Source organism: Eschrichtius robustus, chromosome 1, assembly GCF_028021215.1.
Source record: "Eschrichtius robustus isolate mEscRob2 chromosome 1, mEscRob2.pri, whole genome shotgun sequence".
NCBI classification, from domain to species: Eukaryota; Metazoa; Chordata; class Mammalia; order Artiodactyla; family Eschrichtiidae; genus Eschrichtius; species Eschrichtius robustus.
Genome location: NC_090824.1, coordinates 59825262 through 59848437, shown reverse-complemented (window position 1 = coordinate 59848437; position 23176 = coordinate 59825262). Strand labels below are relative to the sequence as shown.

Genomic DNA, 23176 nt, shown 5'->3' with positions numbered 1-23176 from the left:
TAGCAGTTGCCTTATGTATTGAGGTGCTCCTATGTTGGATGCATATATATGTATAATTGTTATATCTTCTTCTTGGTTTGATCCCTTGATCATTATGTAATGTCCTTCTTTGTCTCTTGTAACATTCTTTATTTTAAAGTCTATTTTATGTGATATGAGTATTGCTATTCCAGCTTTCTTTTGATTTCCATTTGCATGGAATATCTTTTTCCATCCGCTCATTTTCAGTCTGTGTATGTCCCTAGGTCTAAAGTGGGTCTCTTGTAGACAGCAAATATATGGGTCTTGTTTTTGTATCCATTCAGCAAGCCTGTGTGTTTTGGTTGGAGCATTTAATCCGTTCACATTTAAGGTAATTATCAATATGTATGTTCCTATTACCATTTTCTTAATTGTTTTGGGTTTGTTTTTGTAGGTCCTTTTCTTCTCATGTGTTTCCCACTTAGAGAAGTTTCTTTAGCATTTGTTGTAGAACTGATTTGGTGGTGCTGAATTCTCTTAGCTTTTGCTTGTCTGTAAAGCTTTTGATTTCTCCATTGAATCTGAATGAGATCATTGCTGGGTAGAGTAATCTTGGTTGTAGGTTCTTCCCTTTCGTCACTTTAAATATGTCATGCCACTCCCTTCTGGCTTGTAGAGTTTCTGCTGAGAAATCAGCTGTTAACCTTATGGGAGTTCCCTTGTATGTTATTTGTCATTTTTCCCTTGCTGCTTTCAATAATTTCTCTTTGTCTTTAATTTTTGCCAATTTGATTACTATTTGTCTTGGTGTGTTTCTCCTTGGGTTTATCCTGCCTGGGACTCTCTGTGCTTCCTGGACTTGGGTGGCTATTTCCTTTCCCATGTTAGGGAAGTTTTCGACTATAATCTTTTCAAATATTTTCAAATATTTCTGTTTCCTTTCTGTCTCTCTTCCCCTTCTGGGACCCCAGAAGGAGAATGCGAATGTTACCGCATTTAATGTTGTCCCGGAGGTCTCTTAGGCTGTCTTCATTCCTTTTGATTCTTTTTTCCTTATTCTGTTCTGCAGCAGTGAATTCCACTATTCTGTCTTCCAGGTCACTTATCCGTTCTTCTGCCTCAGTTATTCTGCTATTGATTCCTTCTAGTGTAGTTTTCATTTCAGTTATTGTATTGTTCATCTCTTTTTGTTTGTTCTTTAATTCTTCTAGGTCTTTGTTAAACATTTCCTGCATCTTCTGATCTTTGCCTCCATTCTTTTTCCGAGGTCCTGTATCATCTTCACTATTGTTATTCTGAATTGTTTTTCTGGAAGGTTACCTATCTCCACTTCATTTAGTTGTTTTTATGGGGTTTTATCTTGTTCCACCATCTGGTACATAGTCCTCTGCCTTTTTATCTTGTCTATCTTTCAGTGAATGTGGTTTCGTTTCACAGGCTACAGGTTTGTAGTTGTTCTTGCTTCTGCTGTCTGCCCTCTGGTGGATTAGGCTATCTAAGAGGCTTGTGAAAGTTACCTGATGGGAGGGACTGGTGGTGGGTAGAATTGGCTGTTGCTCTGTTGGGCAGAGCTCAGTAAAACTTTAATCTGCTTGTCTGTTGATGGGTGGGGCTGGGTTCCCTCCCTGTTGGTTGTTTGGCCTGAGGCAACCCAACACTGGAGCCTACCCAGGCTCTTTGTTGAGGTTAATGGTGTACTCTGGAAGGGCTCACGCCAAGGAGTACTTCCCAGAACTTCTGCTGTCAGTGTCCTTGTTCTCACGGTGAGACACAGCCACCCCCCGCCTCTGCAGGAGACCCTGCAGCACTAGCAGATAGGTCTGGTTCAGTCTCCTGTGGGGTCACTGCTCCTTCCCCTGGGTCCCGATGCGCACATTACCTTGTGTGTATCCTCCAAGAGTGGAGTCTCTGTTTCCCCCAGTCCTGTCGAAATCCTGCAGTCACATCCCGCTAGCCTTCAAAGTCTGATTCTCTAGGAATTCCTCCTCCTGTTGCCGGACCCCCAGGTTGGAAAGACTGACGTGGGGCTCAGAACCTCCACTCCAGTGGGTGCACTTCTGTGGTATAATTGTTCTGCATTTTGTGAGTCACCCACCCAGCAGTTATGGGATTTGGTTTTATTGTGATTGCGCCCTCCTACCGTCTCATTATGGCTTCTCCTTTGTCTTTGGATGTGGGGTAACTTTTTTGATGACAGTGTCTTCATGTTGATGATTGTTCAGCAGTTAGTTGTGATTCCGGTGCTCTCGCCAGAGGGAGTGAGAGCACGTCCTTCTACTCTGCCATCTTGAACCAATCTCGCCTCTTCTTCCATCTTTCAATATATTTATGTGTTTTAATCTAAAGTATGTGTCTTGTAGATGGCATATAGTTGGAACGTGTTTTTTTTTTGTCCATTCTTCCAATCTCTGCCATTTAATTGGACAGTGTAGCCCATTTACGTTTAATATAATTAGTGATACTTCTGCCATTTTGCTATTTATTTTCTGTATTTTTTAGGTCTTTTTTGTTTCTTAGTTCCTCCATTTCTTTTGTGTTATATAGATGTTTTCTACTGTGCCATTTTAGTCCCCCCCCCCCGCCTTAACTGTATGTGTTTGATTTATAATGATTTACTTTGGGTTAATCCACGTAATGTCAACAACTTTGCTTCTATATAGTTCCATCCTTGCGTTCTATATGCTGTTTTTGTTACAGTTTACATCTTTATGTGTTTTACATCCAACAAAATAAATTTCTAATTTTGCATTATGCAATTGTGTTTTAAATCAGATAGAGAAAAAGGGAGTTATAAACAAAAATGTGTTTATAACCCTGCCCTGCTTTTATTTAGAATGTTAGGCTAAGCCTAATATCTCATAAGGCTGCTGAAACAAGAGTGAAACATTTAACTAAACCTTTACTAAATGGTTGTATACTGAGGGGGAAAAAAAAGAAACCAGAAGAATAAGAATCAGACAGTTTAGTCTAATAATATACCTTCCTCTCTAGCCTCTGTCCCATTTTAGGACCTGGCATATATATATATTTTAATATTTATTTATTTATTTGGCTGCGTCGGATCTTTCATTGCAGCACATGGGCTCTTTGTTGCAGCACACGGGCTCTCTAGTTGTGGTGCGTGGGCTCTAGAGTGTGTGGGCTTAGTTGCCCCGCGGCATGTGGGATCTTAGTTCCTCGACTAGGGATTGAACCTGCGTTCCCTGCATTGGCAGGCAGATTCTTAACCACTGGACCACCAGGGAAGTCCCAGGACCTGGCATATTTTTATGTGCTAGGTACCATTTTAGCACCCATCCTTACCCCTACCTTCCTCAATGTCTAGGTTCCAAGAGAGAATGACTGAAGTAGAAATAGTTGTTTTACCAGCTTAAGATCAGATACTGGTTTCCTTTTAGAGGTCCTCTCCCCTTATCTGGATGATTGGCTTTGGGAATGATCACTTCCCTCACCACATTAAGGATGATACCATAACTATTTGCAGGAAGCTTTCCCGTTTCAGTAGAACATAGACTGTATCAGACAGTCTTTCTGTATAGTGACCCCTCCAGGACATCCATGTAGATTTGTCCAATAAACTAGTATTATAAAACTCAGAGTTGGCATCACAGATTTGTGAGTTATTAGCATAGTGGTTTTAGTGTTTAGTTTCCATTAAAACAATGTAAATGGATAAAATGAAAAGAGTATGTTTTTAAAAGTGTCTGGAATGTAACTTGTTAATAAATGTGGAATTAGTTGCTGGGTAGATGGATGAATGAGTGAACGAATATTAACTGCTCCTTGTGAGGTAATTATTAATTTTACAGATCCTGTTTCATCTTGTTTGGGTTGAACTCTTATTCTGCCTTAGCTCTTTTTAGACCATTTGATTCTAAAGCTCTTTTGATACCCTTTTAAAGGGAGAATTATTATTAATGATTACAAGTTTACGTTTTTTGTAAAGTAAAATGATTTAAGAAAGAGATATACTAAGAATAGTTTTCAGCAAACTTGATTATGAATAATGAGTGAATCAGTGCCCCTTTTAAACTTTTTGTTGGTTTATCACTAATTACAGGAAAAAATCTCTTTATGTAAAGTGGAAATTATTTTTTAAGTTTTATGTCTTGGAGAGTGTAGGTTCATAAAACTTTGCATTACAGTCAAGTATTCTCAGGGCCTGTATATTGACATCTTATTATGTTGTTTTTATTAATATAATGTTTATTTGAGGTAAAATGAAAAATAATTTTAATTTAACCTTACTGTATTTTGTCAACTTGATTAACTGCTTCTTTTAAGTTACTTGGTGTAGAATTCCTTTAATACTCACGTTTGGGAGTGGAATAGGTTTTAAGTGTTCCGTGATTAATCACTACCATATTGTATGGAGGATTACCTATTACTTCTAAAATTTAGGACCAGTTTATCAAATCATGTGTAATTGTGTATTGCATTATATTTATTGATGTTTGATAAATTTGGTTATTCTTTCTATGCTTTTGTGAGATAGGGTTCTATATTTTAGTTAAAATTTAAGGGTGAAAAATCTCCATGAGAAAACCAGCATAATTAAGACCTGAGCAATGGATTTGAGATCCATTCTTGAGACTCAGATTCTTTGCTATTCCTCAGTCCACCAGATCCCACCAGATTCCACCAGCTCAAGGCTTTAACCTAGAATTTACCATCTCCTTTTAGAATAGAAGGACTGATAAAATGTTATTGGATTTAAGAAATATCACTATACTAAAGATAATTACATGTTTAATATGAGAGATGCTTTTAGAATTGTCTCTTAAAGCGTTGTAGTGTTGTAAAGAAATCATTCCAATTATTAGATTTTTGAAGTGATGTGCATTTTATGTTTTGACATAGTTAGCTGAAAGTAAGATGGTTGGAGAATATGTAAACTGTAAAGAAAGCATCTTTTCTTCCCAGTATTGTGGTCAAATGCCTCTTTTTCTCAGAGGCAGAAATAGATTTTTTTTTTTTTTTTAAAATCACTGGTTGTTTCTAGTGATGTCACAATTCTGTGAGCTGGTAACAAGGGTAATGTAGGGAGAGGCAGAGGCAGAGATCAGGGTAAAGGGGTATTTTTTTTTTTTAGAAAAGGTATAATCAGGTTTATTTAATACAGGTTAATGAACTGTGGATAGCGTATATGGGTCAGAGTTACAAAAAAGATTTTGGAGAAGAGAATAGATATTAAAAGGTGTTTTCTAGATAGACGGGGCCTAAAAAGGGAAGATTTGCCATAGAGGTTTTGGGTTGAACCCTGGAAAGAATCAGACTTGAGGTTGTTCTTAAAAAAGGGTATTTCCCCCCCCCCCCCCCCCCGCCCCCGCTTTTCACCTTTTTATGTGATTGAATAATATGTGGGGCCTGGCAACAAAGAAAAAATAACCTCATTGGATGACAGTGAATAATGAACTGACCCAGAGAAAGATGAAATACAGAAGCAACTGCAAAAGCCTTAAGCTGTTTTGTGCTGAAGACTTGTTAGGGAGAGAAATAATGTGGAAAGGCTGTGGTTATAGGATCATGGTCTTTGGGGGAGGGCTAATAGAAACAGCTACCTTTACTGAGTACCTGTCCTCCATATTCATACAGCATTATTCCCATTACAGATAAGAGAAGGGAGCCACAGAGGTAGGGTAGAAGGATTCAAATTCTAAACCCAAGGTTTCATCAGTGGTTTTCAAACTTTAATAAAGCAGCAGATCCATTTTTTTTCCCCCATAGGGAAATCTTATATGGAGCCCAGTATACTATATGGAAAAAGCCTAAACTGGTTGAATCAGGGTAAGAGCACCTGATTCAGCTTCTTTCTTTGGCCTTCTTTCCTCTTACTCTCATTTTCAGAAGCTCTGAGGCATCTCTGTAGAACTCTGGTTGGAAAATCATTACATTTCACCATACTACTTTCCTTCATCCCTTGGTGATAGTGGTTGAAAATTGCCAGAAAAATACCCTCTGATACCTGCTGTTTGGTGATAGTCTGGTACCCATTTCATGAAAAGGTTGTTAATAGTATTTACATGTAAACTTGTACTTATGTTTGTGTCTTAATCTGTTGGAGCTGCTATAACAAAATACCATAGACTGGGTGGCTTAAACAACAAACATTTTTCTCACAGTTCTGGAGGCTGGGAACACCAAGATAAAGATGCCACGGATCTGGTGTGTGGTGAGGGCACACTTCTGGTTCATAGTCTTCTCATTATAACCTCACGTGGTAGAAGTGTCAAGGGAGCTTGGAGCCTCTTTTCTAATGTCACTAATCCCATTTCTGAGGGCTCCACTCTTATGACCTAATCACCTTCAAAAGGCCCTACTTCCAGATACCATCACATTGGGGATTAGGTTTCAACATAAGAATTTTGGGGTTGCAGGGGGACACAGAAAAATTCAGTGTATAGCAGTTTGTAATCAACACTTTTTATCAAAAGTGTATTTTTAAGAGGTTGATTTTCTTTGTCTTGAAGGTTGTGGCAGCATTGCCTGAAGATATGAGACCAGGTTCTAACTTCTATGGTTTTCCATGGGAATTAGTGATATGTGCAACTATTGTTGGATTTTTTGCTATTCTCTTGTTTTTGTGGAGAAGTTTTCGATCGGTAAGTAACCAGTGCCCTATATACTAAGAGAATGTTCGTTCTGTCTTCATGTTGAACAAGTAATATGAGAAACATATCTTTTGTTTTAAGGAAACAGGTTATTGTTATGTGGGCTACTCATGTTAATGTGTGGTTATTGGAAACTGAATATGGATTTAGAGGAATTTTTTAAAGTGTAAAAATTAAAATAATTCTCTGTAGGAGTATTCCACACTAATACTAAAACCCTACCTCTATTTCTTTTTCTTTTTTTTTAATTTTTATTGGAGTATAGTTGATTTACAATGTTGTGTAAGTTTGAGGTGTACAGCAAAGCCTACCTTTATTTCTTACTTGCTTATTATTTGGGGTCTGTGTTTATTTTTAACAGTATACTAAACATCTGTGAATATACCACCCAACCTGGAATCAAAGGCATTGACTGTCACCTATATTTAGGTGATCCTCCCTCATTTCATCCCCCTGCCTCCCTGTACTAGAGGTAATCCTGTTCTGGATCCTGTGTTAATTATTCCCATGCCTTAAAAAAATTTTTTTTTGGTCATATGTACACAAATCCTTCAGAAGTGTAGTAATTTTGCTTAGTCTCATGCCATATGTCATGTTTTGGAACTTTTTTACTCCATCCTATATTGCTAAGATTCATCCGTATTTTTGACCCATTTTGATTGTTTTAAGAATATACTACAATTAATTTATATATTTTATGGTCTTGGGCGTTTGAGTTGTTTCCAGGTTTTTTCCTATTACAAATAATGCTGCTGGGTAGTTTCTTATACTTGTCTCCTGTTGTATATTTGTAAGTTTCTCTTGGGAATATACCAAGTGTGAGATTACTGGGTTTTATAGTATATTGGAAGTTCTGCTTTTAAAACGTAATACCAAATTCTTTTCCAAATTGTCTGTACCAATTTATACTCCCAACAGTAGTATATAAGAGGTCCTAGAGATCCATTTGATCTGTGTCATCTCCAACACTTGTTATTGTTGAAGTTCTTTATTTTTGCCACTTGAATGGTATCTTAACCATGGTTCTGATTTGTATTCCTTGATCACTAGTGAGATTGAAAACTCAGTAAATTTATTGGCCATATGTATTTTTTCTTCAGGGAAATATTTATGTCTTATACCCATTTTTCTTTTCAGTAGTTTGTTGTTTTCTTTTTTATTTGTAGGAGTTCTTTATATATTCTTGATGATATCCTTGTTGATTATCTATATTGCATATGTCCCAGTATGAAACATCTTTTCATTTTTCTTAAGGTGTTTTCTGATGAGTAGAAATTCTTAATTAAAACAGTTTTCTTTTAGTACAGAATTGCTTGATCCATCTTGAGTTGATTTTTTCTTTAGTGTGGGGTAAGGAGTTGGTGTAACTCCCCACTCCCCTTCCCCCGCAATATAACCTTTTTCCCAGCTTTGTTTATTGGATAGTCTCCCTTCTTCCCATTCATCTGCCATGCTACATATGAGAGTTCCACATACGTGTAGACTTTTTCTGTGCTCTTTATTCTCCTGATTATTATTGAAAGCAGATACTTGTGTATCATTCTGTATCCATCCATTATTAGGTCAAGCTTGCTAATTGACTAATTTGTGGTGTTCATGTATTGCATATTCTTGCTCTTTTTTTGTTGTTGTTTCCTTCATCTTTCAAGAGTGAAGAGAAGTTGGCTGAATTCCACTGTCATGATGGATTTATCAGTTACTTTCTGTAGTTTTGTCAATTCTTGCTTTACATATTTTGAGGATATTTTGTTAGGTGGATACATGTTTAGAATTGCTATATCTCTTCTTGGTGGATTGAATCTTTTATCAATATCTAGTGACCCTCTATAACTCTTGCGATGCTTTTGTCTTAAAGTCTCTTTTCTGATGTTAGTATAGCCAGACCAATTTTCTTTTTGGTAATATTTCATGTGTCTTTTTCCATCCTTATATTTTCCAGTCTTTCTGTGGTCTTTTACTTAATGTATGTCCTGTATGAATTTCTTTTTTAATTTTGTTGGAGTATAGTTGATTTACAATGTATTAGTTTCAGGTGTACAGCAAAGTAATTCAGTTCTGTATGAATTTCTTTTATATAATCTGGAAATCTCTGTTTTTTCACTGAGTTTAGTATATCTACATATATTATGATTATTGATTACTGATGTATTTGGACCAGTTTCTTCTAGCATACTTTATTAATTTGTTCCACTTTTAATGTTTCTTTTCTACATTTGTAAGTAAATCTTCCTTCTGAGAAAACAGAAACCTTATTTTTAGCATACTCTCTCACATCCCTTGGTCTCTTTCACTTTCCAACCCCCTTTCATATTGGTATAATCTAGAATTTTAGTTCTAAAAATATTTCCTTTTCCATTTCTTTGTTTTTTACTTTCTCCTCCACCCCTTCTCCAGTCCTCAAGACAACAACAAATATTACCAAGATATTTGATCACCCGTAATTGACATACCTCTTTCAGGGACTCCTGAATTTAATTCTTCCCATATTTGAATACTTCTTTCTAGATTGTTTTCAGTGTTGGTCTTTGTGTGGCAAACCTTTTGTACGCTTGAGGATGTTTAATACTTCTTTCTAGATTGTTTTCAGTGTTGGTCTTTGTGTGGCAAACCTTTTGTACGCTTGAGGATGTTTGAATTAAGTCTTCACGCTGAAATGGTAATTTGTTTGATATAAGCATTCTGCATCCAAAGTTCTATCCTTTTACTTCCTTGTCTTTTTACATCTAATGTTACTTGTTGAAAGGTCTAGTGTCAGTGTGATTCTTATTCATTTGTAAGTGATCTGTTCTCTGTGGAGGCTTTTAATTTGATACCCTTATTTCAATGTAATATGTTCAGGTTTGATTTTTTTTTATTTCTTTAAATTCTCTTGAATATTTAAATATGAAATCTTTTATCTTTTTTAATTCTGGGAAGTTCCTTCTGCATTTTACATTTTTTTTTTCCTCTTTGGGACTATTATTTTTTTTAAGATGTTGGCTCTTCTACTTCTCACTTCCCTCTTAACTCTTTTTTCCTTTTTTTTTTTAATGGTTTACCATTACCTTTTGAGATAGTTTCTGAATCTGATGTTTCAGTTCACTAATTGTTCCTCATCTATACCTACTATATTGTACCTTGACTTCTTTAAAAACTTTATTTATTTTATTTTTATTTTATTTTTGGCTGCCTTGGGTCTTCATTGCTGCACGCGGGCTTTCTCTAGTTGTGGTGAGCAGGGGCGACTCTTCGCTTTGGTACGCGGGCTTCTCATTGCGGTGGCCTTTCCTGCTGTGGAGCACAGGCTCTAGGCACGCAGGCCTCAGCAGTTGTGGCTCGTGGGCTCAGTAGTTGTGGCTCATGGGCTCCAGAGCGCAGGCTCAGCAGCCATGGCACACGGGCCTAGTTGCTCTGCGGCATGTGGGATCTTCCCAGACCAGGGCTCGAACCCGTGTCCTCTGCATTGGCAGACAGATTCCTAACCACTGCACCACCAGGGAAGCCCTGTACCTTGACTTTTTAATCTTGTTTTATTTAATTTTATTCCTATATATCTTCTGTAGATCATTTAAGTCCCCACTGTTTTCTCTACTTAGATTACCTTAGTCCTAAACGTGATCCCCTTATAAATGGAATTTTTCCGTCATTGTTTGAGAGAGAGGTTAAAGAAGAAAAATTTTTTTACTTTATAGTGAGCAGATCCATGGCCGCACGGTAACATTTTTCAAACTGTGTTATTTTGGATATTTACTAGGGGAGATGATATAGGGGCTTCCTTAAGTAGTTTGTTTTAGGGTCAAATATGTTTGAGGAGCAGTGGGCTAAATGAAATGAAACAGATATCTTTAAGGTAGACTTATTTCAGAGCCTTAAATATGCTAATACACAGTGTGACTCTTCAGTAGGAGGACTTTCATATGTATTTTTCTCACTGGAAATAGAACACTTTTTGGCGAACTTACATTTATACTAAGGCAATAACAAACATTTTGTTTTTAAGTTGGCAGTAGAAGTTAAATAAATTATATGTGCTTGAATGTGTGTGTGTTTTAATGTAATTTTTGTTAAAAATTTGTTTCAGGTTAGAAGCCGGCTTTATGTGGGTAAGCTCTTTTTTCTATTTTAGATCTCATCATTGTTGTTTACAATTAAATCAACTTAAAAACATGATAGTATTAACTCTGTTTTTAGGAAGAGAGAAAAAGCTTGCTGCAGAACTTTCTACACTGATCGAAGAAAAATGTAAACTACTTGAAAAATTTAGTGTTGTTCAAAAGGAGGTAAGATGTTTTTGAAAATGTTGACATTCATGTTATAATCAGAAGACTTGATACTTTTCAATGCAGCTACTTCTGTGTAAGTTGAAGATCACTCATGCTTTGTTTGCAAAGTGTGAGACTTCAGTAGCTTTCATATTACCAGTCTAAATTTTAACCACTGTGGTAGGTGCATAGTGATGTCTCATTGTGGTTTCAGTTTTCATTTCCCTGACTAATGAGGTTAATCACCTTTTCATGATTATTGGCCATTTAGATATCCTTTTTGTCATGTTGCTTAGTTTTTTTTTTCTCACATTTTAAAAAGTATGCTTATCTCTCTTTTTGCTTTTGATATGTAGGATTTTTTCCTATATTTTGGGTACAAGTCCTTTGTCAGATATATGTATTGCAAATATCTTCTTCCACTCTGTGGTTTGCCTTTTTATTTCAAATGGTGTCTTGGTAAGCATAAGTTCTTAATTGTAATGTAGTCTAATTTTTCAGTCTTTTCTTTATGATGACTGTTATTTGTTTCCTACTTAAATTTTTTTTGTGTACTCAAGAGTATGAAGATATTCTTCTGTGTTATCTTTTAGAAACTTAATTTTTTTACTCATTTAGTCTTTGCATTAGTTTGCTAGGACTGCCGTAACACAATACCACAGACTGGGTGACTTACATAGAAATTAATTTTTTTCACAGTTTTGGAGGCTAGAGGTCCAGGATCAAGGTGTTGGCAGGTTTGGTTTCTTCTGAGGCTTATCATTTTGACATAACTGGTCATCTTCTTGCCCTGTCCTCACATTGTCTTTTCTCTGTTCAGGTGCATGTTTCTGATGTCTCTCAGTGTGTCCAAATTTCCTCTTCTTGTAACGGCACCAGTAAGATGGATTAGGGCCTATCTTAATCCAAGGGGCTCATTTTAACTTAACAACCTTTTTTTAAAAAAATTTTTTTATTTATTTTTGGCTGTGTTGGGTCTTTGTTGCTACCCGCGGGTTTTCTCTAGTTGCGGCAAGCAGGGGCTGCTCTTCGTTGCAGTGCGCTGGCTTCTCATTGCGGTGGCTTCTTTTGTTGCGGAGCATGGGCTCTAGGTGCGTGGGCTTCAGTAGTTGCAGCATGTGGGCTCAGTAGTTGTGGCTCGTGGGCTCTAGAGCGCAGGCTCAGTGGTTGTGGCACACGGGCTTAGTTGCTCTGTGGCATGTGGGAATCTTCCCGGACCAGGGCTTGAACCCGTGTCCAGACGGATTCTTAACCACTGCGCCTCCGGGGAAGTCCTAACTTAATGACCTTTAAAGGGCTTGTCTCCAAATACAGTCACATTTTGAGGTATTGGGGCTTCAACATATACATTCTGAGGGGAAACAGTTCAGCCCTAAATTAATCAGTCTTTAATCCATCTGGAATTGAATCTGTGATGGTGTGATTGGTGGTTAGTATTCAATATTTTTCATGTGGGTATTGAATTTACCAGTACCATTTATTAAAAGACCATCTTTTCCTTTTGTTCTGTAGTGTCGTAGTCTTAAGTCATGTGACTGTATATATCTGAGTCTGTTTCTATAATATTTTCTATTCTGTTGGTCTGTTTTTTAAAAAAAATATATCCTTTCACCAATACCATGCTTTTTATTTTTTTTAATTTAAAAATTTTTTTTAAACATCTTTATTGGAATATCATGCTTTTTAAAGTCTACCTAGCACATCCTGATATCTGACGGTATAAACCTCCAGGTTTGTTTTTCAAGATTATCTTGGCCATCTTGGCACTTTGTCTTTTTGTGTAAATTTTAAATCACTTCATCAGTTTACACATGCACACATACACATAGCCTCTTAGGAATTTGGGATTGCATTGAATATATAGATTAATTTGGAGAGAATTTACCTTTTTACAGTGTTGAGTGTTTATCCGTGGGCTGTGGTATATCCCTCTATTTATGTCTTTAAAATTCTCTCAGTATTGTTCATACATTTTTGTGTTGAGGCCTTGTACATCTTTTCTTAGATTTATTCCCCGGTATCTGATGATTTTTGAAACTATTATAAATAGTATAGTTTTTTTAACAGGTTTTTTGGGGTATGATTCACATACTATTCTGTTTATTTAAAGTGTACAAATGAATGGCTTTTAGTATATTCACAGAGTTGTATGTCCACCACAAAATATTTTCAAACATATTTTTTACACCCCAAAGAAACCCTGTACCTCTTAGCTGTCACCCTTCACCCAATCTCCCCTACTCGTAAGCCCTAGACAGCTTATCTACTTTCTGTTTCTATAAACTTGCCTACTCTAGATTCCATTTTACATAAATGGAATGATACAACATGTGCTTCCTTGTGACTAGCTTTTTAAACCCAGCATAATGTTTTCAGATTCACCCATGTTGTACTATGTATCAATACTTAATATCTTTTTTTGCCAAATAATATTCCCTACCACAATTGATATATCCATTTTTCAGGTGGTGGACATTTGGGTTATTGTACTTTCTGGCTGTTATAAATGATGCTGTTGTGGACATTCTTGTACAAGTTTTTGTGTGGATATATGTTTTAAATTCTTTGAGGTATATACCTAGGAGTAGAATTGCTGGATCTATATTTAACTTTTTTTTTTTTTTTTTAGTTTTATTTATTTATTTATTTATTTATTTATTTATTTATTTATTTATTTATTTATTTATTTATTTATTTTTGGCTGTGTTGGGTCTTCGTTTCTGTGCGAGGGCTTTCTCTAGTTGCGGCGAGCGGGGGCCACTCTTCATCGCGGTGCGCGGGCCTCTCACTATCGCGGCCTCTAGTGTTGCGGAGCACAGGCTCCAGACGCGCAGGCTCAGTAGTTGTGGCTCACGGGCCCAGTTGCTCTGCGGCATGTGGGATCTTCCCAGACCAGGGCTCGAACCCGTGTCCCCTGCATTGGCAGGCGGATTCTCAACCACTGCACCACCAGGGAAGCCCTATATTTAACTTTTTGAAGAACTGCCAGATTGTGTTTCACAGTGGCTGTGCTAGTTTATATTTCCACCAGCAGTTTGTGAATGTTGCATTTTCTCCACATCTTTCCCAACACTTGTTTTTTTTTGGCCATGCCATGCAGCATGCGGGACCTTAGTTCCCCAACCAGGGATCGAACCTGTGCCCCCTGCAGTGGAAGCATGGAGTCCTAACCACTGGACCCCCCGGGAATTCCCTCCCAACACTTGTTATTATGTCTTTTTGATTATAGCCATCCTAGTTGATGTGAAGTGTTGTCTCAATGAGGTGTTTTTTAATTTAATTTAATTTTATTTTACTGAAGTATAGTGGGTCTACAGTGTTGTGTCAGTGAGGTTTTAATTTGCGTTTCCCTGATAGCTAGTGATGTTGAACATCTTTTCATTTGCTTATTGGCATTTATATATTTTCTTTGGAGAAATGTCTACTCAGTTCCTTTGCCTATTTTTATTTTTAATTTTTAAAAATTAATTAATTAATTAATTTATGTTTGGCTGCGTTGGGTCTTTGTTGTTGCACACAGGCTTTCTGTAGTTGCGGTGCACGGGGGCTACTCTTTGTTGTGGTGTGCAGGCTTCTCATTGCGGTGGCTTCTCTTTGTTGCAGAGTGCAGGCTCTAGGTGCATGGGCTTCAGTAGTTGTGGCATGCGGCCTCCGTAGTTGTGGCTTGCGGGCTCTAGAGTGCAGGCTCAGTATTTGTGGCACATGGTCTTAGTTGCTCCGCGGCATGTGGGATCTTGCCAGCCCAGAGCTTGAACCCGTGTCCGCTGCATTGGCAGGTGGATTCTTAACCACTGCGCCACCAGGGAAGCCCCCTTTGCCTATTTTTTTTTTGTTGTTTTTTTTTACTTTTTAAGAAATTAATTTATTTGAGTTGAGATATTTTTGAGGCCTACTTTTAAATTGGGTTATTTGTCTTTGTTATTGAGTTCTAACTTTATATATTATAGATGTGAGCCCCTTATCAGATATGTAATTTGCAAATATTTTCTCTTATTCTGTGGCATGTTCTCCTCACTTTCTTCGTGGTATCTTTGAAGCATAGAACTTTTTAATTTTGGTGATGCTTAGTTTATCTATTTTTTCTTTTGTTGGTTATGCTTTTGGTGTCATTTCTAAGAAACTATTGCTTAAAACAAGATCACAAAGATTTACATCTGTGTTTCCTTCTAAAAGTTTTATGCGATTAGCTCTTATGTTTAGATCTTTGATGTATTTTGAATTAATTTTTGTATATTGTGTTAGGTAGGGGTCCAACTTTATTTTTGGCATGTGGATATCCAGTTGTCTTAGCACTGTTTGTTGAAATGACTAATCTTTACCCATTGAATTGTTGTGGCATCCTTGTTGAAAATCAATTGACCATAATTGTGAGGGTGCATTTCTGGGCTCTCAGTTGTATTTCATTGATTTATATGTCTATCCTTAATGCCAGTTTCACACTGTCTTGATTCGTGTAGCTTTACAGTAAGGTTTGAAATTGGGAAGTTTAAGTCCTCCAACTTTTCAAGATCATTCTGAGCCTTTTGCATTTTCTGTGACTTTTAGGATCAGCTTGCAATTTCTGCAGATAAATTAGCTGGGATTTTGATAGGGCTTATGTTGAATCAGTAGATCAATTTGGGGTTATTGCCATCTTAACAATATTAAGTCTTCTGATCCATGAATGCGGATGCCTTTCCATTTATTTAGGTCTTCTTTATTTCTGTAATATTTTGTAGTTTGCAGAGTATTAGGTTTACACTTCTTTTGCTAAATTTATTTCTAAGTATTTTATTCTTTTTGATGTTATTGCAAATGGAATTTAAAAAAAAATTTATCTTTTATTTGCTCATTGCTGGTATAGTGTTTATTCTCTTGTTATTTTCTAAACATTTATGGGACCTTTAGAGAGGTCTGCTCTTTTATTTCTGACATTAGGTTGATTGTCCTTCTTTCTCTCTTTGTCACCTTATCCTTGACAGTGGTTTATCAACTTTTTTAGTGTTTCCAAAGAACAACCTTTTGGCTCAGTTGATTCTTTTTACTTTATTTGCTTTCTAATTCATTACTATCTTTATTACTTCATTTTAAACTTTTCTTCGGTTTACTTGCTTTTCTTTTTTTATCACTTCTTGGGATGGATACTAAAATCATTGAGTTTTTAGCCTTCTTTTATAATTTCTGCATTAAAGTTATAATTTACTTGGCAAGTTTGGCTTTTATTAAAGCATCTTGTTAGTTTTGATATGTCATGGTTTCCTGATCATTCAGTGTAAAATATTTTAAACATTTTATTGTGATATTTTCTTTGAAACATTGGTTATTAGGTTATTTATTAATTTCCTAACATATGGGGATTTCCCAATAGTTTATTTGTTATTAAGTTTCAGCCTAATTCTACCTAATTATGTTTAATTCAGAGAATATCCTTTGTTATGATTTCGCTCCTTTATTTGTTGATACTTAATCTCTGGCTTTGCATAAGATTGATTTTGGTAAATGTTTCATATACAATATAAATACATACATATTATTATCCTTGTGTCAACACTATACCATTTTATTTACTAGTTTATTGGTATATAAATATAAAAATTGTCACTTGTTAATTTTTTATTCATATCGTCTATTGGTTTTTGAAAGAAATATGTTAAAATTTCCCATTAAGATTGTAGATTCATTTTTCTCTTTTTTAGTTTTGTTATTTTTATGTATATTGAGGCTATGTTAGATGCATATAGATTTAAAATTATTTATTTTCTTAGTTAGATTGACCGTTTTATCATTATGAATACCCCTATTTTGTTTGTAGTAATTCTTTTTTTTAAAAATTTTTATTGGAGTATATTTGATTTATTACAATGTAGTATTAGTTTCAGGTGTACACTAAAGTGAATCAGTTATACATATACATATATCCACTCTTTTTTAGATTCTTTTCCCATATAGGCCATTACAGAGTATTGAGTAGAGTTCCCTGGGCTATACAGCAGGTTCTTACTAGTTATCTATTTTATATATAGTAGTGTGTATATGTCAACCCCAGTCTCCAATTTATCCCTCCTTCTCCTTATCCCCTGGTAACCATAAGTTTGTTTTCTACATCTGTGACTCTACTTCTGTTTTTTAAATAAGTTCATTTGTACCCCTTTTTTACGATTCCACATATAAGCAATATCATATGATATTTGTCTTTCTGTGTCTGACTTACTTCACTCAGTATGACAATCTCTAGGTTCATCCATGTTGCTGCAAATGGCATTATTTCATTCTTTTTAATGGCTGAGTAATATTCCATTGAATATATGTACCACATCTTCTTTATCCATTCCTCTGTTGATGGACATTTAGGTTACTTCCATGTCCTGGCTATTGTATTGTAAATAGTGCTACAGTGAACATTAAGGTGCATGTATCTTTTCGAATTATGGTTTTCTCCGGGTACATGCCTAGGAGTAAGATTGCTGGGTCATTTTGTAGTTCTATTTTTAGTTTTTTTTTTTTTTTTTTTGGTTTTTTTAAAAATTTATTTATTTATTTATTTATTTATGGCTGTGTTGGGTCTTCGTTTCTGTGCAAGGGCTTTCTCTAGTTGCGGCAAGTGGGGGCCACTCTTCATCGCGGTGCACGGGCCTCTCATTATCGCGGCCTCTCTTGTTGCGGAGCACAGGCTCCAGACGCGCAGGCTCAGTAATTGTGGCTCACGGGCCTAGTTGCTCCGCGGCATGTGGGATCTTCCCAGACCAGGGCTCGAACCCGTGTCCCCTGCATTGGCAGGCAGATTCTCAACCACTGTGCCACCAGGGAAGCCCTATTTTTAGTTCTTTAAAGAACCTCCAGTCTGTTCTCCATAGTGGCTATACCAGTTTATATTCCCACCAACAGTGCAGGAGGGTTCCCTTTTCTCCACACCCTCTCCAGCATTTATTGTTTGTAGATTTTTTGATGGTGGCCATTCTGACCAGTGTGAGGTGATACCTCATTGTAGTTTTGATTTGCATTTCTCTGATAGTGATGTTGAGAATCTTTTCATGTGCTTTTTGGCCATCTGTATGTTTTTTTGGAGAAATGTCTATTTAGCTCTTCTGCCCATTTTTTGATTGGGTTATTTTTTTTTTTTGATAATTGAACTACATGAGCTGTTTGTGTATTTTGGAGATTAATCCCTTGTTGGTTGCTTCATTTGCAGATATTTTCTCCCATTCTGAAGGTTGTCTTTTTGTTTTGTATTTGTAGTAATTGACTTTGTCTGATATACAGTGTAACAATCCCAATTTTCACTTGGTGAACATTTGCGTGGTAGACCTTTTCCCATTATTTTACTTTCAACCTTATTACATACTTTTGTTTAAGCTGTCTCTTTTCGAAACAGCATACAGATGGGTTTTGCTTTTTTTAATCAATCTAAAAAAATCTTTTCAATTAATTAGATTATTTAGTTCATTTGCATTTAATGTAATTTCTAATTTATTAGGGGTCAAATCTACCATCTTAACTGTTTATTTTCTATTTGACCCACCTGTCCCATGTGGCTTTTTCTCTTCTCTTGTTTTCTTCTGCATTGAAATAGTCATTTATTAGTTCAATATTTTCTACATCAATGCATTTGTTAGTTATAGATTTTATTTTTTTAATAGTTACCTTAGAGATTACAACATGTATCCTTAATTTATTAAATTCTAATATAAATTTGTGCTGTTGCTACTTACTGGATAATGCAAAGATCTTAGAATGCTTTAATTCCACTTTCCCCCTTTTATCTAAGTGCTGTTGCACTATATATATATATATATATATATATATATATGTATTTTTTTTCTTATTTTTAATTTATTTTATTTATTTTTATTTTTGGCTGCGTTGGGTCTTTGTTGCTGCACGCGGGCTTTCTCTGGTTTTGGCAAGTGGGGGCTACTCTTTGTTGCGGTGCATGGGCTTCTCATTGTGGTGGCTTCTCTTGTTGTGGAGCATGGGCTGTAGGTGCACGGGCTTCAGTAGTTGTGGCTTGCGGGCTGTAGAGAGCAGGCTCAGTAGTTGTGGCGCACGGGCTTAGTGGCTCCGTGGCATGTGGGATCTTCCCGGATCAGGGCTCAAACCCATGTCCCCTGCATTGGCAAGCAGATTCTTAACCACTGCGCCACCAGGGAAGCCCTGTTGTACTATATTTTGACTTTATATTTATATAAACCTCCAAATCATTTTATTATTCTTTGAAACAGTCAAGATTCGTTTTGATTTATCCACACATTTATTTCCATTGTTCTTTATTCTTTCTTTCCTTTCCACCTTCTATCTGGGATGATTTTCCTTCCTCCTGAAGGATAGAGAAACTTCCTGGTCTTTTCTTTTCTGGAATATACTGTTGATAAATTCTCTTAGTTTTTGTTTGTCTGATAATGTCTTTATTTCTCCATTTTGTATAATGCTCTTTATAGAAGTCTGAGTTGGCAGTTATTTTCCTTAAGCACTTTGGACATCTCATTTTACTGATTTTTTTCCTTAGCATGTTGTTTGTGGGTCAAAGTCAGCTATAAGTTTTATTGTAATTTGGTGATCTTGTTTTGTATTTTTTGTCTTTCAATTTTAAAAATTGAGGTATAATTTTCATATAATAAAATGGACATTCTTAAATATGCAGTTCTGTGAATTTTGACAGGTATATTCACCCGTGAAGCTACCACTCCCATCGATACATAAAACATTTCTATCACCCTTATATTTCCCTTGTGCTCATTTTCACTCAGTCCCCTACCCCTGCCAGCAACCACTGTTTTTATTTCTATCACCATAAATTAGTTTTTGTCTGTTTCAGAGTTTGTATAAATGAAATCATACTCTTTTGTGTCTGCCTTTTTTCAGTTAGCATTGTATTTTTGAGATTCACTATGTTGTTGCATATATTAGTAGTTTTTTTTTTAACTTGAAAGTAAATTTGCATTACATCAACATCACAATTTTTTTTATCCATTTACCACTTAATATGGTTATTTCTAGCTTTTGGCTATTATGAATAAAGTTGCTATGATCATTCTATCTTTTTGTGTGTGTGTGGGGGGGTATATGTTTTCATTTCTCTTTTGTAAATATCTAGTATTAGAACTGGTAGGTCATAGGGCAGGTATTGTATAACTTTATAAGAAACTGTCTGGCTACTTTTATGATTTTCTCTTTATCTTTGATTTTCAGCAGTGTTACTAGTTGTCTAGATGTGGTTTCTTCTATTTATCATCCCTGGGCTTCATGATGTTCTAGAATCTGTGGCTTAATGTCTTTCATTAGTTTTGTAGCACTCTTGATCATAACCTTTTCAAATATTGTTTTTGCTTTTTTTTTCTTCTCTTCCTGTAATTTTAAATACTTGTATATTAGCTTTTTACTATATCCGATGTATCTCTTATGTTCTATTCTGGATTTCTTATCTCTTTGTTCACACTTCAGTCTAGATGTTTTCTTCTAATCTAGCTTCCATTTTACTAATTGTCTTCATCTGTGTCTAATCATCTTTTAAACCATCTTAATTTCATTTATTTCCTTTTTCAGTTCTAAAGTTTGTGTGGCTCTTTTTGTAGTTCTTTTTTTCTGGTTTAATTATTTTGGTTCCTCTTACATATCAAGCTTACTTATTTTAATGTCTGAAGGAGAACTGTATTACCTGAATCCTCCAAGAGTCTGCTCTCTTGCTCATTTTTTTCTCTTGGTTGTCAGTCATATCTTGTTTTCTTGAATGCCAGATTATTCCATGTTGAGTATCAGTAATAGTATAACAAAAATTATAGTGGTAAATTTGAAACTGTGGGCAATGTTATCTTTCTGCAGTGAGGATTTACTGTTGCTTCTCATGGAATTAGTGGGTCATAGGGCAGGTGTAGTTTGGAATAAAATTTATGGCCCTTTTACTTAGAGTGTTGCTTTCTTTCAGTATGAAGGCTTAGAGTCATCTTTAAAGGATGCCAGCTTTGAGAAGGAGTCAACAGAAGCACAAAGTTTGGAGGTAAAAACAAATATTATAATTATAAAAGTTAGGGGAAAGGTTCTTAGTAAATAACATAAATTTCGAAAGTCATGTATCTTCTCAGAACTCACATTTCAAAGGAAATGTGAAAGAGCATCTCTAGATGTTAAAACTTAAGAAGTTAAATATAGGAAATAGAATATTAGTAAGTAGCATAAGGTATTTTAAAAATTTGAGCTCTTGTTGATAACTTGTTTTGAGTGAAGCATATTCAGTTCAATGTAATCTAGAGCTATATAGAAACTCTTTATTCTTCATTCCTGGGAAGTGTTAAGGTAACCATTTCTTTTTTGACTCAGTTTGCTCTAGGAAGGAAAAATAAGATTTATTTTCATAAATTTAGGAATAGTTGGCAATGAAAAATTATGTAAGTTCAGGCAGTACTTGCCTTTACCTCATACCAATGTATTAGGAGCTGACTAGAATTAGACCGAAGATTTATGTTATACACAGTGGTGTGCTGGTAAATGTTTTAACAACTGACTCTTTAAAAAGCAGGAGCCTTTATTTGTAGCATTTGCTGGGTTCTGTTGTGTAAATACTCCCACCTTGACCAATTTCAAGGTACCAACATGATGCCACTGAATGTGGAGTTTGGAAGAGATATAGAGTCAGCTCTCCTGAGTGAGGTATGATTTAGGTAATAGTAAGGAAGGAAACTGTGATAATTTGTCATTTAGCTAAGCTACGACAGATTAGGGTAAGTAATAGCAATTTCTTTAGAGATAGAATGTTGTAAAATGCATACTAATACTAAAGTAGAAAACAATGGACTTTGTACCTTTGTTGTACGAGTTCAGTCAGTTCAGCTTGGCAGTTCTCAATCACTGATGTCTGTAATCATCAGAAAGCATATGTATCATGAATCAGAATTTCCTAGTAGAGTCCAAAGGAAATTATAAATTGAATTCCAAATGACATTAATTTCTTAACCTTTTCTTTCTTCATCTGTTACCTATTAATATTCTTAAGAACTTGTTGAAATTGTTGTATTTTATTTGTTGACCCTCTGTTTTAACTGCTGTTATGGTAGTAATTTATTAGATTGATTAAAAGGGAATTTTATAAGGAATTTAGCATGCTGACAAAAGAGCAAAAACTGGAGAGCAAAAATATTTACTCAAGCTTTGTGATGTTGTGGATAAAATAAAACACACCAGTTTATTCTCAGGCATTGAATTTATGTAATCTGGCCATAAAATTAGCTAAATTTTTACTTTATAATGAATATTTTGGAAGTTTTCCTCTAATTTTAGTAATTTTTTTAAACATATAGTGTTTATATTCAAGATTGGTAAACATAGTTGAATATAAACTATAATGTGATACAATTACAAAAATTGATGTTTGAATCTATAGATAAAATCAAAACAGTAGAGTAATTTTGATTCTACTCAGAGAATTCATATAATCAGATAGTCAAATTTGGGGAAATATATATATGCATATATATATTTATGTAAATGAGTTTTTTAACCCGTATGATATAGTATGTACTCGTGCTACTTTTATTTTGGCCTGCATTAAATTCTTTGATTCTTTTGGTTTTTTTTTAACAAGTTTGTTGAAGGATCACAAATATCAGAGGTATGTTTATTACAGTATTTAAAATCCAATTGGAATAATCCAACAACTAATCATTTTAAATTAAAAAGGTCACAGAAAATATGTCTAAATTCAGTGTAGAATATTATCTTGATTGTTTTTTGAATTTATTTTTTATTTTATATATTTATATTAAATTTGGTTTTTTTCTTATTGTTTCTTTTACAATGCTTTAGAGCAGAAGTTGGCAAACTACACTCTGAGCTCTCCATCTTTTATTGTAAATAAAATTTTATTGAAACACAGCCATGCTCATTCATTTACATATAGTCTTTGCTTTCTCACTACATATGCATATCACTTGAATAGCTGGGACAGAAACTGTGTGGCCTTCAAGCCTAAAATATTTACTTTCTGTCTCTTTATAGAAAAAATTTGCTGATACCTGCTAGTATGGCTGTTATTTCAGTGTTATAAAAATGAACAAATATATAAACTAGACTTATTTAACTTATAGTGTATGTATTTGATTACACTCACCTGATTTATCTTGACCAAAAATTCCCATGTCAGTCTTATAAAGTTGGCTTCCTCTTTTAGGCAGTCTGTGAAAAGCTGACTAGGTCCACATCTGAACTTGAGGATGAAATACTCATTCTAGAAAAAGAGTTAAAAGAAGAGAAATCTAAACATTTGGAACAAGACGAATTGGTAAGACTTTTGTGTTTGAGGAGACTGTAGGAAAAAGAAAGTTATTGAGTTTAAAAAAAAATGATATGATATTGGTTAAAGTATTACATGCACTGTAAAAAAAAAAAAAAGAAATC

The 23176-nt window shown here is 35.2% G+C and overlaps 1 protein-coding gene across 5 annotated transcripts in view; it reads left to right on the top strand.

Annotated features, from left to right (window-relative positions):
* MIA2 (MIA SH3 domain ER export factor 2) overlaps window positions 1–23176 on the top strand; it is a 105001-nt gene that overhangs the window by 33333 nt on the left and 48492 nt on the right. For 3 of the 5 annotated variants that reach the window (XM_068545869.1, XM_068545887.1, XM_068545904.1), the window contains 6 exons: window positions 6432–6563; window positions 10633–10654; window positions 10743–10831; window positions 20712–20783; window positions 22365–22391; window positions 22950–23060. In XM_068545869.1, coding sequence (XP_068401970.1) covers window positions 6432–6563; window positions 10633–10654; window positions 10743–10831; window positions 20712–20783; window positions 22365–22391; window positions 22950–23060 — 453 coding nt within the window. Of the gene's footprint in view, window positions 1–5733; window positions 5749–6431; window positions 6564–10632; window positions 10655–10742; window positions 10832–20711; window positions 20784–22364; window positions 22392–22949; window positions 23061–23176 lie in introns of those variants that run through there. The other 2 variants (XM_068545895.1, XM_068545878.1) reach the window with 2 other exon arrangements.